The 12,738-nt window shown below is 40.8% G+C and overlaps 1 protein-coding gene and 1 non-coding gene across 5 annotated transcripts in view; one reads left to right on the top strand and one right to left on the bottom strand.

The window, feature by feature from the left end:
- Positions 1-12,271, top strand: part of PIWIL4 (piwi like RNA-mediated gene silencing 4) — a 65,723-nt gene extending 53,452 nt beyond the window's left edge. For all 4 annotated transcript variants that reach the window (XM_045818089.1, XM_045818091.1, XM_045818090.1 and 1 more), the window contains 8 exons: positions 927-999; positions 4,466-4,666; positions 5,859-5,962; positions 7,453-7,523; positions 8,877-9,030; positions 10,650-10,775; positions 10,886-11,033; positions 11,734-12,271. In XM_045818089.1, coding sequence (XP_045674045.1) covers positions 927-999; positions 4,466-4,666; positions 5,859-5,962; positions 7,453-7,523; positions 8,877-9,030; positions 10,650-10,775; positions 10,886-11,033; positions 11,734-11,850 — 994 coding nt within the window. In that variant the 3' untranslated portion in view covers positions 11,851-12,271. The remainder of the gene's footprint in view (positions 1-926; positions 1,000-4,465; positions 4,667-5,858; positions 5,963-7,452; positions 7,524-8,876; positions 9,031-10,649; positions 10,776-10,885; positions 11,034-11,733) is intronic.
- LOC123805667 lies at positions 2,689-2,792 on the bottom strand. The gene has a single exon (XR_006783331.1). It is a non-coding gene; the product is annotated as a U6 spliceosomal RNA (small nuclear RNA).
- Positions 12,272-12,738: the final 467 nt, after the last annotated feature.

Here is a 12,738-nt window from a genome sequence, read left to right as displayed (position 1 = left end):
CCCCCCATGAAGTATCCATTTACCTGTTGTATTTATATGCATAGTGATGACTTTAGAAGGAATGGACAGTAAGATAGTGGTTGCATCTGATTCAAGAGATTGAATTGGAAAAGTCACAAACATTGAGTTGTTTTAAGAGCTGTTAAGCCATTCCTACAGCTGGTTGGAATCCGCAAGTAGGAGACAGTGGTCCTGCCCCCTGGTGGGCAAGTTTTAAAAGGCCACTGGGAATCGGTCCAGGCAATCATACACACTTGAGAGAGGTTGATTCTACATGAAGAAAGTGGATTTATAAATTCCTGTGTGTGGGAATCATTCCTGTAGCCTCTGCCCCATAAATTGGTATAAGCACAGAACAGATAATTGGTAAGAACTTGCTCACTGTTTGATTGACGAAGGCTAAATATTCCAGGCTCCAAACAAGCTATCATGGAAGAAAAGAAAATCTTTTAGTCTGAATCATACAGATTCAAGAATAGCTGAACATCTTGGTCTCATTAACCTGATGATTTTTGAAACATTCATTTTAAAGTTCTTATGGAGATTTGGTATTAGAGAAATCTTAATCTTAGTTTAATTTAAATCTCATTTCAGACACTTGATATTGTGACTTGTGATTTTAAAAGTTCATTTTCAACCTCATTTTGAGCAGCAGAATTATTAATTGTAGGGATTCTGTACAATTCCAAAATTTTTATTTGCCACCAAACTATTTTAAAGCTAATATAAATGATTATTAAATTTTTCTGGCATGTCTTGTAGTGGGAGATACAATTTTAGACTCAAAAGTTAGTCACTTTTCTCTAATAATTTTTTCTCAAATTTCTAATCTGTTATAAAGATCCATTTGTATTATTTTAACTCCATATGATTATGTGCTACTTAGAGAAGAATTTTATATGTTCAAAATTACTCTTTTTATGTAGCATGAAAGTACAAGAAAATCCAGCTGCATTTCTTGGTGCCATACAGAAACATGTTGGTCCTGATGTTCAGTTGGTGAGTACAGGGTCATTTTGTGTTTTGATATATAATTTTTATTTTTCAATATATATGAGAGTATTGAAAGAATCTAAACACAGTCTCTCATGATGTGTTTATAAATTACTGTGTATTTCCCCAAGTACCCAAGAAAGTATTAATCTTTGTATTTTAATCAATATTTCATTTCTCTTTCATATTTCTAGTATTTATTTTAAAATTCTTGTGGTTACCCCCATATTAGCCTCTGGGATGTCTATGTATTTTTTCACTTATTGGGGGAGTCATCTTTCACTTAAGATTTAAGATAAATTAACTTCTATTGTATCCCTTAAATGTTGTGTCACCTGTGTTCCATGTCACCTAGGTTTTTCCATGTCACCTATGACCCCATAGTTCTGCTTCCTCTGAATTCTTGCCCTCCTGGGTGTGTTTCATCTTTTGTGAGTGCCATTTCCTCCTGTGTTGTATCACCCTGTGGGATTTCCACAATTGCCTCATTTGCCAGAGTAGGTAGGAGTGTGTGTGTGTGTGTGTGTGTGTGTGTGTGTGTGTGTGGTGTGAAGCTGACTTTGCAGAGGGTTTGGGGCCAAGGAATAATGACATCACATTTCAACATTGCAGACAAGTTAAAATGGACTTCCCTGTTCTTAAAAATATCTCACCCGTTCCTGTTTCTTGGGAGGGTGTGCTTTTCTCCGTGGTCTCAGCCTCTCACTGTAATGCAGCGCTTTTCCTGTCCTGTCTCCTCGTCTTACCTCCCTAGCTCATTCATCCCAGCTCCCAGCATTCCCACTCATATCTCATGCAAAACACTGTCGCTCTTTTAGTCAAATACACAAAAAATATGGCCCATGAGGATGTGATATTGGACAAAGGAAATTCTCACACTCTGAGCATTTATTTTTTTATTTAAAAAATAAAATCAAACTTACAGAAAAGTTGCTGGTACAAAAACTCCCATATACTCTTCACTCAGAATCCCAAATTGTTGACATTTTATCGTATTTGCTTTATCATTTTCTATGTTTCTTTCTATCAATCATTTATTGTTCTATATATTTATAGCTATTTTTTTCCAAAACTATTTGAGATTAAGTTACAGACATGATGTTCTATTACCCTTGAATACTTTAGTGCATATTCCCTGCAAATGAAGTTGCTCTTCTGAGAACCATAAAACAACCATCAACACCAAGAGACAGTATGACCAGCTGATCCACAGACTCTGAACATTCCTCCCTTTATCTCAAACATGTCCTCTCTAGTGAGAGGATCTAATGTGTTGTACTTAGTGGTCCCGTCTCTTCAGTCTCATGTGCAATCTGGAACAGTTCCATCGTTTTTCCTCGCCTTTCATGACCACCTAATTTTGAAGACTGTGGACCAGTTATGTATATAATGTCCCTCAATTTGGGTTTGTCTGATGTTTCCTTTTGATTAAATTCAGGTTATGCACTTTTGGCAGGAGTATGATTTCTTTGTTTTTACTGCATCCTACCAGGTACCCCACTGATTAAGGTGGTATTGGTCAAGTTTCCACTGTCAAGTTATTCTTTTTCTCTTTGTAATTAATTAGGGTTGGTTTGTTTTCGTAGGGAGGTACTTTGGGACTATGTGAGTATCTGTTCCTCATCAAACTTTCATACACTCATTTTAGAATCCATTGGTAGTTCTGTTTTGTTGCTGTTATAAATACATGTGTTTAAACATATGAAACACTTCACAGATTTGTGTGTCGTCCTTGCACAGAGGCCATACTGATCTCTGAATCGTCCCAGTTTCAGTACACGTGCTGCCGAAGCGAGCACTCCGTTGGTCGTTCTGGTCTGAATCCGTTAATACTCTGATGGTTGCCAGTGTTGGCGTTGTAATTCCATACTTCCTTCTACACTTATCAGGTGGCATTAGATTATAAAGAAAAGCTTCCTTTACTCTTCATTTCTTTGTTCATCTATTTATATCATTATGCATTCCTATTTACTAACTTAAAGCCCATGACTGCTATTATTTATTTTGATGCCAAGATTGTCCCTGAGTTTTCCTTTGAGAGCCCCATTCAAGCCTTTAGACATTTCCCCAATTTTCTTGGAACATGCCCTTATGGCCTGGCACAATAAGATATTTAGGTTAACCCTGAAGTTTTGCTGCCCAGCTCTGGAATCAGAAGTTTCTCTCATGAGCCCTGATTCCTCCAGATGGAGAAGAGTATTTGGAAACCAAGGTCTGGGCATTGGATGCACTCATTTGCTCCTGGAGTGTCACTGTTGCAGGCTGTCCCAGTGGGCAGATGAGGGCAAATACTTGTATGCATGTGTTTATGTGTACATACACACATACACATCATGCACAACTACACCTATTTTATTACTCTGTGCATCTATGTGTATATTAAACACATGTTCACACCTCCAGTTCCAACTCAATATCACAGGAAGGCATTCTCCCTTTCCAAACGTGTACCCCCCTCCTCTGATAGAGAGAAACTCGGCTGCTGTTATTCACCAAACATTTCCTTGCTTCTCCGACCTTGATGTGTGACAAGTCTCACTTGGCTTCCTCTTCTTTCAGCCCTGGTCCCATCGGGCTCCTGCCTTGTTCTGTCACCTAGCTTGCTTGGCCCCAAACTCACAGGATGAAAGGAAAGAAGGCTCCTAAGAGAATTTTGCTGACAACTTAAAAACACTTTTCCCCACTTCATATAATTAATTGTAAATAATTTTAGCCCTTGGGATTATGATTTTGAACAGAAATGTAGGTGAAAAAAAATCACTTCATTTGTTTTCTTTTGCTAATCACGAGAGTGCCTATCTTTTCTATAATTTAGGGGTTTTTGAAGGTAGAGAACAGGAGATAGAAAGGAGATGGAGGTAGTCCAGGGAAGATCCTTCTATGAGGGAAACCTGATAAGAAACAGGGGCAGTGACAGAAATGGGTGAAACTAAAAAATACCAGCGTATCTTAAGTTTCTTTCTCTTTATTTTCCCATTTCCCATAGCCCCATTTTCAAGTACCAGTGAACAAAAAAAAAAATGTTTTCCTTAATTTTGGTCGTTCAGTTCCTAATGGGAAACATACTACATTGTAAGCCAATTCCTCTCTGCGGGTGAAGCTGGGGGGCAGAGGGGATGAGAGCCGGAGAGCCATAGGAGAAGGGCATGGCCAAAAGGGGAGGGAGCTGGAGGATGAGCTAGGTTAGAAGGGAACTTGAGGGCACTAACAGAATCAAATCAGAGAGGGGAAGGGAAAGCCAAGGGTGATGGGTAAGGTGAGACTGGAATGGGGCTTGGTGGAGTGGATGGCTGATGAGAAGACCTTTCAAATGGCCTTAATTGTCAAAGTTTAAAGACCTGTAGGCATGTTCATTTTTGCTTCTTGAGGACTTAAGGGCAAAAGATGTTTGGAGAATCGATGTATTCAATTTTTCTTTATAAAGCTATTTCTAAGCATAAGTAAATTGACTTTTTGTTTGTTTTGTTTTTAGGTAATGTGTATTCTGCCTTCCAATCAGCAGAGCTATTACGAGTCCATTAAAAAATACTTGAGCTGCGACTGCCCTGTCCCAAGCCAGTGTGTGCGGGTTCACACCTTGAGTAAACAGGGAATGATGATGAGCATCGCCTCCAAGATCGCCATGCAGATGACCTGTAAGCTCGGAGGCGAGCTGTGGGCTGTCGAGATTCCTGTGAGGAGCCTGTCACTCTTTTCCTTTTAGTAATCCACCAATTGATTAATTCATTTTAAAAGTTAAACCAAAGTAAGCAATATTTTTGCGTGACCCCAGAAGCATTTGTTTTCCTTGTTGAGCCTCTCCTCTGAGTTTTGGCGGGGCACAAGCCACTGTGAAGTTGTGCAAGGCATGGCCCCAGCTCTCAGGGAGCTTCGGTTAAGCCGGTAACAGATATTTCACGAAAGAGAGTCTAGTTTGGCATAGACTTGGAGAAACTTGATTTGGAGCCTTCTGGCAGCTATTTAAAATCTCTCCCATGGGCTCTGCCTTTACCTGATTTCACAAGGCACTAACTGTCGGAATAGCCTTGCACCCTGGATGGGCCTCCCAGACCTCAGAGAACTGGCAGAGTCTGTGAGCTCAGCCTCCAAGTTCTGTCGGAAACTGAGAAAATTCTCTCTCTTTCTTGAACCGTTGCCAATGTGGGAGGAAGTGAGGGGGTGAGAAATAAGGAACAATTGGCTATCGCTTTATGTTTCCAGGAGCAGAGTATATGGGGGGACCCCCAGCAGCTCCCCTGGAGGTGCAGAGCCAGGTGAGGATGAGGATTCCTTAGAGCTCTGAAGAAAGAGGAATGGAATTCCTCTTCAGATTCCTTCATCCTGGAGGCAGGGGGTAAATGGACTGACCACTGTCCTAGAATCTTTTGAACCACCAATGGCCCCTGACCTTCTCCACACAGGATGGTTGCTATTTTGGACTCTAGTGAGTCTTTTAAGCAAAGTGTATATCATATTCTTCCCCTCATCTTTCGGTCTCTTTGGCTTCCAGTTTAATAATCTGCCTTACCTGGACCTTCACCTCCCTGGCACCTGCTTTACATGAATTATTAAATAAGTAGAAATATATTTTTTAAAGATTTTATTTGTTTATTTTTAGTGAGAGGGGAAGGCAAAGAGAAAGAGAGGGAGAGAAACATCAGTGTGCGGTTGCCTCTTGTGCACCTTATACCGGGAACATAGCCTGCAATCCAGGCGTGTGCCCCAACGGGGATCTGAACCAGTGACCCTTTGGTTCACAGGCCAACACTAAATTTACTGAGCTGTAATGGCCAGGGCAATATTTTTTTTTTCAATTTCATATTAACTCATTGTTTGGGGGAAATAATACCTCACCCCATTAAATCATGAAAAATTTAATTTTACAGTTAAAGTCCCTGATGGTAGTTGGCATTGATGTCTGTAAAGATGCATTCAACAAGGGGATCATGGTGGTTGGATTCGTGGCCAGTGTTAACCTCAGAATCACCAGGTAGTTTTAAAATTAGCCTAACATATTCTTCTACTATCTAGACTATTAATTGTGGTTTAATTAAAGACTATACAGCAAGGAATAGTTTGTATTCTTTACTCATTTAAGAAATAGGAATAGTTATAGTCATAAATTATACTTGCATATATAAATGTGATTGATAATATTGGGGTGATACATAGCCTCATTAAAAAAATTTTATACATACATTAGAACAAGCTATTGCTCATATACCAGTCATATTCCTAAAATGATGGCTTTGTAGAAATTCTTGCGCATTTATTTTCTAACTTCTGCACTCTCTTAGGCATTGTACTAGAAACTTTACATGGATTATGTCCAGCAGTTAAGAATCAGATTGCCTGGACTTGTATCCTAATCTGCCTCTTATTCCATTTAAATGTTCAGTACATGCTTGTGACTATTTTATCATTCTTAATGCTCACAGACATTTGATACGGTGGTTGTTCACACAGCTATTAGAAACATAGGCAAGATTAGGGCCAATGTTAAATATGAACTCAGAGTTCTTATTAAATTATAGTTCTTAGAATTGTTTCGATATTTGTCACTATTCCATGTTTTGAGGTTGAAGGAGCTGTTGGCAAAATTTCTTCTTCCTAGACTTAAGCTGTTGGATTTGCTCCATTAAATTTGTGGTTGGGTATGTATTTGGGAATGTGGGAAACAGGAAAAACAGCGGAGTGACTCTGACTTCATTCCAGGCTGAAAGAGATCCCTGTTGTGTGTGTCACTTCCCTAACCAGGCAGATAAAGACCATCCAGCTGGTTAGCAGCATGCTGACTGCATCATTACTGTTGCATGTATGCGGAGAACTACAGCAGTGTCAATAGCATGCTTATTTCTGTCATGATCTTCATTTTCTGAGTGCTTTAAATTAATTAATGACTTTAGCAAGAAGGCTTATGTCTGAAATCTAAACAAGGTAATCATGTTAAGATTGAAAGCCTAAGGGGCTTTCTAATAGAAGTGGAAGTTTGTGCTTGAGAAATCTTTGACTATTTTGAAAGTAGAAGACCTGCTAAACTAATAAATTCCTTTATAATCATAGCATAGAGGCCTCTATTGCTTATTATGTGTCAAGTACTATGCTAAACAATATAAATATAATTTAATTTTTACAACAATAGCATGAGGTGGAAACTGTCATACCATCTTGTGAATTTCCTTGTTACCAGTAGGAAACAGAAGTTTAGGTTTACATAGTAAAGTCAGGGGTTGATGAGTGTACCAGCCAGGATTTGAACCCACATGTGTCTGATGTCAGCACATCACTTTAGTTTCTCTTTTTGATAAATTTCATTTTGGAGGAGGGTGAGTTTTTAATATAATTGTGATCCTATAGCATATACAAAATTATGAGCAACATTGATTTTTACTCATAATATGTTTCTTAGTTTAACCCTGATGCATGTGTATAGTAGATATTTTGAAGTTGAACTTTACTTATGTTCTTTGCTTCCCTTAGGTGGTTTTCCCGCTGTATCCTTCAGAGAACAACCACTGACATTGCAGATTGCTTAAAAGTTTTCATGACCGGTAATAAAACCATAGCAGAAGTGGTGGGCTGCAAGACGATTCCTTCAGATCCGAGGTCCACATGTCTGTAGGAGACCAGATAGGAGGAAGCAGCCTCCCCAAACCTGCCTGAGTCAGCTGGCAGCCTGTTGGAGATCCCCAGGGCTGTGTCCTGTCATAGGCTAACAGTCAGACTGCAGAATTTACATTGCCACCTGCCTGTATAAACAGAAAGCCAGGAGGAGGGAGAGTTTGTAAATACCAGTGGCTCTGCCAAATAGTTGCAAGGCCAGAAGAAACCTACCCTACAGGAACAAGGATTGCAACAGAGCAGTGTTAGGTCTAGAAATAGCAGAGAAGCCTTTGGGGATGTCTGCGGGTAAAGTATGGAACAGCCTGAGAAGATGGGGAAGACAGCAGCAAGGAAGGGTGTGATGCAGCCGAAAGAGGGACCTGGCCCAAATCTGGCTTTGTAACTCCTTCACAGCCTGCTTAAGGTTCCCAACCCCTCCCCTGAGCTGTGTTTTCTGGTCTTTAAATTTTGGGGGGCAGGGTGGGTGGGTAAGGGGTTGTAAAGATTTTTTTTCCTAAAAAAGCAGATTTGGTGATATGTGTTGGTTACATACATGATCTTCTATCAAACTAAAATGAATTTCCTGAACAATAAACTAATGCAATTGTATATATAATATATATACACAAAATCATTACATCTTTATTACATTATTTTATTACTTTCTCCTCACTTCAAAACCTGGTAATTTTTTTTTAGTGGTCATGTAAAGTTTCTGTTGGGTAGGAGTCACTGTCCAGTCCCTGCTCTTTTGGTGATTTCTAGTAGAGTGGGTGGAAAGGTTTTTAAAGCCATGTTGTCAGGGAGACGTGGAATCTACTTGGGTGAGTCCGTGTGAAGAGATGCCTTCAGAGGGATCTCCACGTTCTTTCCTATGTGTTCATGTTTGTGCTCATTAGAGAAGGAAATAACCTAAGATTACTCAGTCTCTTTTTATTGAGAGGATTTAAAGACTTAAAGAAATTGCATTAGTATCACTTTGCTTTTGGGAATCTGTATGTCTATTGTATGAATTAAAATTTAATTTATTGCTTAACTATTAGAATTATACTGAAGTGATGTGCTACATTTAAGAATCTGTTATGGCATAGAAACCATTATGATTCCTCAAATAGCAAAGATGCAGGAATGTTCCCTAAATTTACCTGTTTTTATGTTATTGCAAATACAACCCAAATTAGGTATCACCCTATTTCACAGTGTCTGAAATAGCAAGCTTATTTAAACATTGATATTTAATGGGAATTTTATGCTTTGCTGGCATCAGACAAGTCATTTTCTTCTCACACCAAATTCTGCAGGAGCACTCAACAAATGGTACAAGTACAATCAGGATTTGCCAGCCCGGATTGTTGTGTACCGTGATGGTGTGGGGAATGGTCAACTAAAAACACTTATCGAATACGAAGTACCACAGCTGCTGAGCAGTGTGACAGAAGCAAGGTCAAGTACAAGGTATTAAATTGCTGTTTTTCACAGTTAGAGCACATTCATCATTCTCTAGTAGAATTACTATATGGCAGCATGTCTTTTTTTATGCAGTTAAATTTATCTGTCTCTGCATCTGGATGAATTGATTTCCCCTAGGCTGGAGGGTATTCAGGATGGTTTGATGTGAATAGCCTGGGTGGTGTGAGCTTTGGGGCTCTGGGGTGGTGGCACCTGGAAGAAGGCAGGTGACCTCCTCCAGACAGAGCAGCTGTCACTGAGATTCAGCCGAAGGCCTGCAGGGCCACTGGCTGGTAAAGACACTTCCTACGCACAAAAATGCCATGGGGAAAAGATAAGCTATGGTTTCAAATTCAAGGCCCAAATCCACACACAGGGCTGAGCTTTTACAGTGCAGGCACTGCTGCGCAGCTAAGGCCTATGGCAGGTGCTGAGAGGCCTGTGAGTGCTGTGAGCGCTGAGGTACATCTGGAAATCAGCCCGTCCTAAACACCGGACACCCTGCTCCACTGTCACATTTCTAGACTCCCTGTTTCATACAGCATTTTCAGAACAATATTGCTTATGTCAAGTGGCAAGTGTGAGAAAATTATTAGAACTGGAAAATGGAGGAGGATGGTAATCTTAAAATATTCAGAAAGCATCTTCTTCCAAGCCATGCATAGTGCTCCACCTGTAGGGTTACACCACCGTCACCCCCATCGGCCAAGTGTCGCAGCCAAGAGCCACAAAGGATCAAAGTCTGGACCTCATCAGTGACTCTTAGGCGGGAGAACATAATAGCTCGGGGACAGCATGACCTTCAGCTGCATCCAAACTGTCAGAGCCAAAATCTCTTGCTCCTCACTGACCTCAGGTGAATTCAGAATCACAAGATGCCATTTGGGGATAGCCGACAGTGCCAAGGAGTTCGTTTTCTTGCACTGTGACATCAACTTGTGAGCCTCAGTACCAGAAACATGACCAATTTCATTGAAATTTAATCCAGAGATCACCATGAAATTTCACAGTGGTCCCTGCATCCCAGAAGTGCCTTCTGTGATGACCAATATTTGGATTTGGCCTTGGCTTTACCAAACACTGACTGTAACACTCCTCATTCAGCATTTGGCCCAAGTGTGTCCTTGGCCCGCCCATCCATCTTTTCAGGAGTGTGTTCAGGAGTGCCGGTTCGAGGAGCCAGAGGGACTTGTGGCTGTCCCTTTGCTATTCAGACACTGAGAGGAAGACTGGAGGTGAAAATTAGGGGGACAATTGCTAATGGAAAAAAAATTCTTGTCTCTAAAGGTAATTCTGGAAAATCTTTTTTAGAAGTGCTAATTGAAGTTGATTGCCCTATCAACCATTCCTCCCTGTCCCCTTTAAATGATATAAACTAGCCAGTGACTGGACCTACCACATTTTTGCAGCAAATAAGGACAATCCCTAATTTAAAAATTGTATAATATGTGTCTCTGGGAGAGGAGAGATTGGGGTGGGGGTTTTTTTGTTTCTTTTTGCAGTGCTCTTCTAATGAATTTATTAATTCATGTATCTCTTCAAAATTACCAAATAAGAGAAACAGAGGGCTGTGTGGCTTGGTTTTAGTTCTCTTTGTCTTATTGTTCTGTCTTTCTGGTTCTAAGCTCCAAACTGTCGGTAATCGTGGTCAGGAAGAAGTGCATGCCACGATTCTTTGTGGAAAGGAACCACACCTTACAGAACCCGCCACTTGGCACTGTGGTGGATTCCGAAGCCACGCGTCCTGAATGGCAAGTGCTCTTAGAAAACCCATTTTTAACAAAACATTTGCTGTGTCTTGCTCAAGTTTGGCCTTATTTTGTTTGCCTTCTTTCTCACTTTCATTTCATTTTCCCCTCAGGTATGACTTTTACTTGGTCAGCCAGGCTGCCTGTCGGGGAACTGTGAATCCTACTTACTATAATGTCATCTACGATGACAATGGCTTGAAGCCTGACCACATGCAGAGGCTTACATTCAAGCTATGCCACTTGTACTTCAACTGGCCGGTGAGTTACAGCTGTTACTAATACTTGAGTACCAATACTCAAGCTTCCCACCCAGGAATTATTACCTAGTTTACCTTTCTATCCCTACACCTGGCACAATGCCAGACTTTCACAAACGAGGAATGAATGAATGAATGACTGCTGAGTCCATAGTGGAGGAAACCCAGTCTGTCATAGAAATGAAATAGAAATAACTTAATACATTAGTACTTATAATTTCCAGAGGACTTTATTATATACTTTCATTATCTTATGCAAACCTCTGAGGAAATGAGGGTGTTGTTATTTCCATGTTTCAGATGAGGAAGTTGAAACAAGCTCAGAGGTCTGGTGGGAAAGTAGTAGGCCTGGCCCTCTTCTGTGTGCCTGTGCATGAGGCCAAGGGCTGCTCTCAGAATCCAAGGCCAAGATTCGTTCAGAAGCCCTTGGAACATAAAACGGAAGAATCATAGATTAGCCCTAAGTGTGGTAGCCCCCAGCTCCCAGCACCAGGAAGCCAGCTGGGCCTCCACCCCATTCCACCCAGTGAGCACAAGTTCCCAGTGAGCTGGGTGCCCTCTGTTGTTGGAGTCTAGTTATTGTTTCTTCACAAACATATTCTATCTCATATGTAACTAGCAGAGGAAAGAATCTGAGGGGAAAAAATCACTTCGAAGAACAAATTATCCTCTTAATTACCACCCATATGTTTTCTTCTCAGGGTTTAATCAGTGTCCCAGCACCGTGTCAGTATGCACACAAGCTGACCTTCCTCGTGGCACAAAGCATTCACAAAGAACCAAGTTTGGAATTAGCCAATTCTCTCTTCTACCTTTGATGACACAAACTCTCACTCTCAGCCTTGCTGGACGAGGAATCCCAGGAGCAGCGGGTATACAGAACTTCTGTGAGCTTGCAGCTGTGACTGAGGAAAGGAAATTGCACTTAGTTTTAACTTCTAGGAAAAACAAAACAATTTAATCTGAAACGGTTCAAAAGAAATGTATGTTGTTTTATTTTAAAGTTATATGCTTGGAGTAAATTCTCACTGTGCTATATGGAATTAAAATGTACCATCACCTGTTAGTAATTCCACAAAGCTAAATACCTTCTAAGAAGTGTTTGCATGGTGTATGCAGAAGTGTTTTGATGGATAGGTACATGGGGTCTAATTTCCATCCCAAATGTTTAAGTTTTTTTTTAATAGTGTTATAGAGCATTTTGCAGAGTTTAGTTATTAGAAAATAAAGAAAATTTAGAGCATCACATATTGTTTATTTTTATTTGAATTTTAGCTGAAGTTACATGTGAACCTCATTATTTATAAATGTTTTCAGAAAAGATTCTTACCCACTAGACCTCATCACCATCCTTTTTCTATACTCCTGAAACTGAATACATCACTTGCTCACTCGACGGTACGTTACTTCACTTCATACAGCTGCTCTCGTTGATTGATGACCTTGCTGCCTGCTGCCCTGAGAAAACACCCCATCTGGGCAGGACTTGCACCGGTGGGCTCCCCTTCCATCCACCCCCAGAGGTCGTCTGTGTGCGCAGGCGCTGCCCCGCCCCTTGTTCTCCTAGTAAGCCCTGCCTCTGCTCTGAGAGCTCTCCACTTGTGCGCCCACTCCCGGTCCCCACCCCCGCAACCACGGCCCCCAAGGACCCCAGTCTAGCTAGCACTTCTTCCCTCCCTCTCTGCATCATCAGCCTCCCCCTCATA

The sequence above is a fragment of the Phyllostomus hastatus genome, unplaced genomic scaffold (assembly GCF_019186645.2).
Source record: "Phyllostomus hastatus isolate PE091 unplaced genomic scaffold, TTU_PhHast_1.1 phas_scaffold_317, whole genome shotgun sequence".
NCBI lineage: Eukaryota > Metazoa > Chordata > Mammalia > Chiroptera > Phyllostomidae > Phyllostomus > Phyllostomus hastatus.
This window is presented reverse-complemented; position numbering and strand designations above follow the sequence as displayed.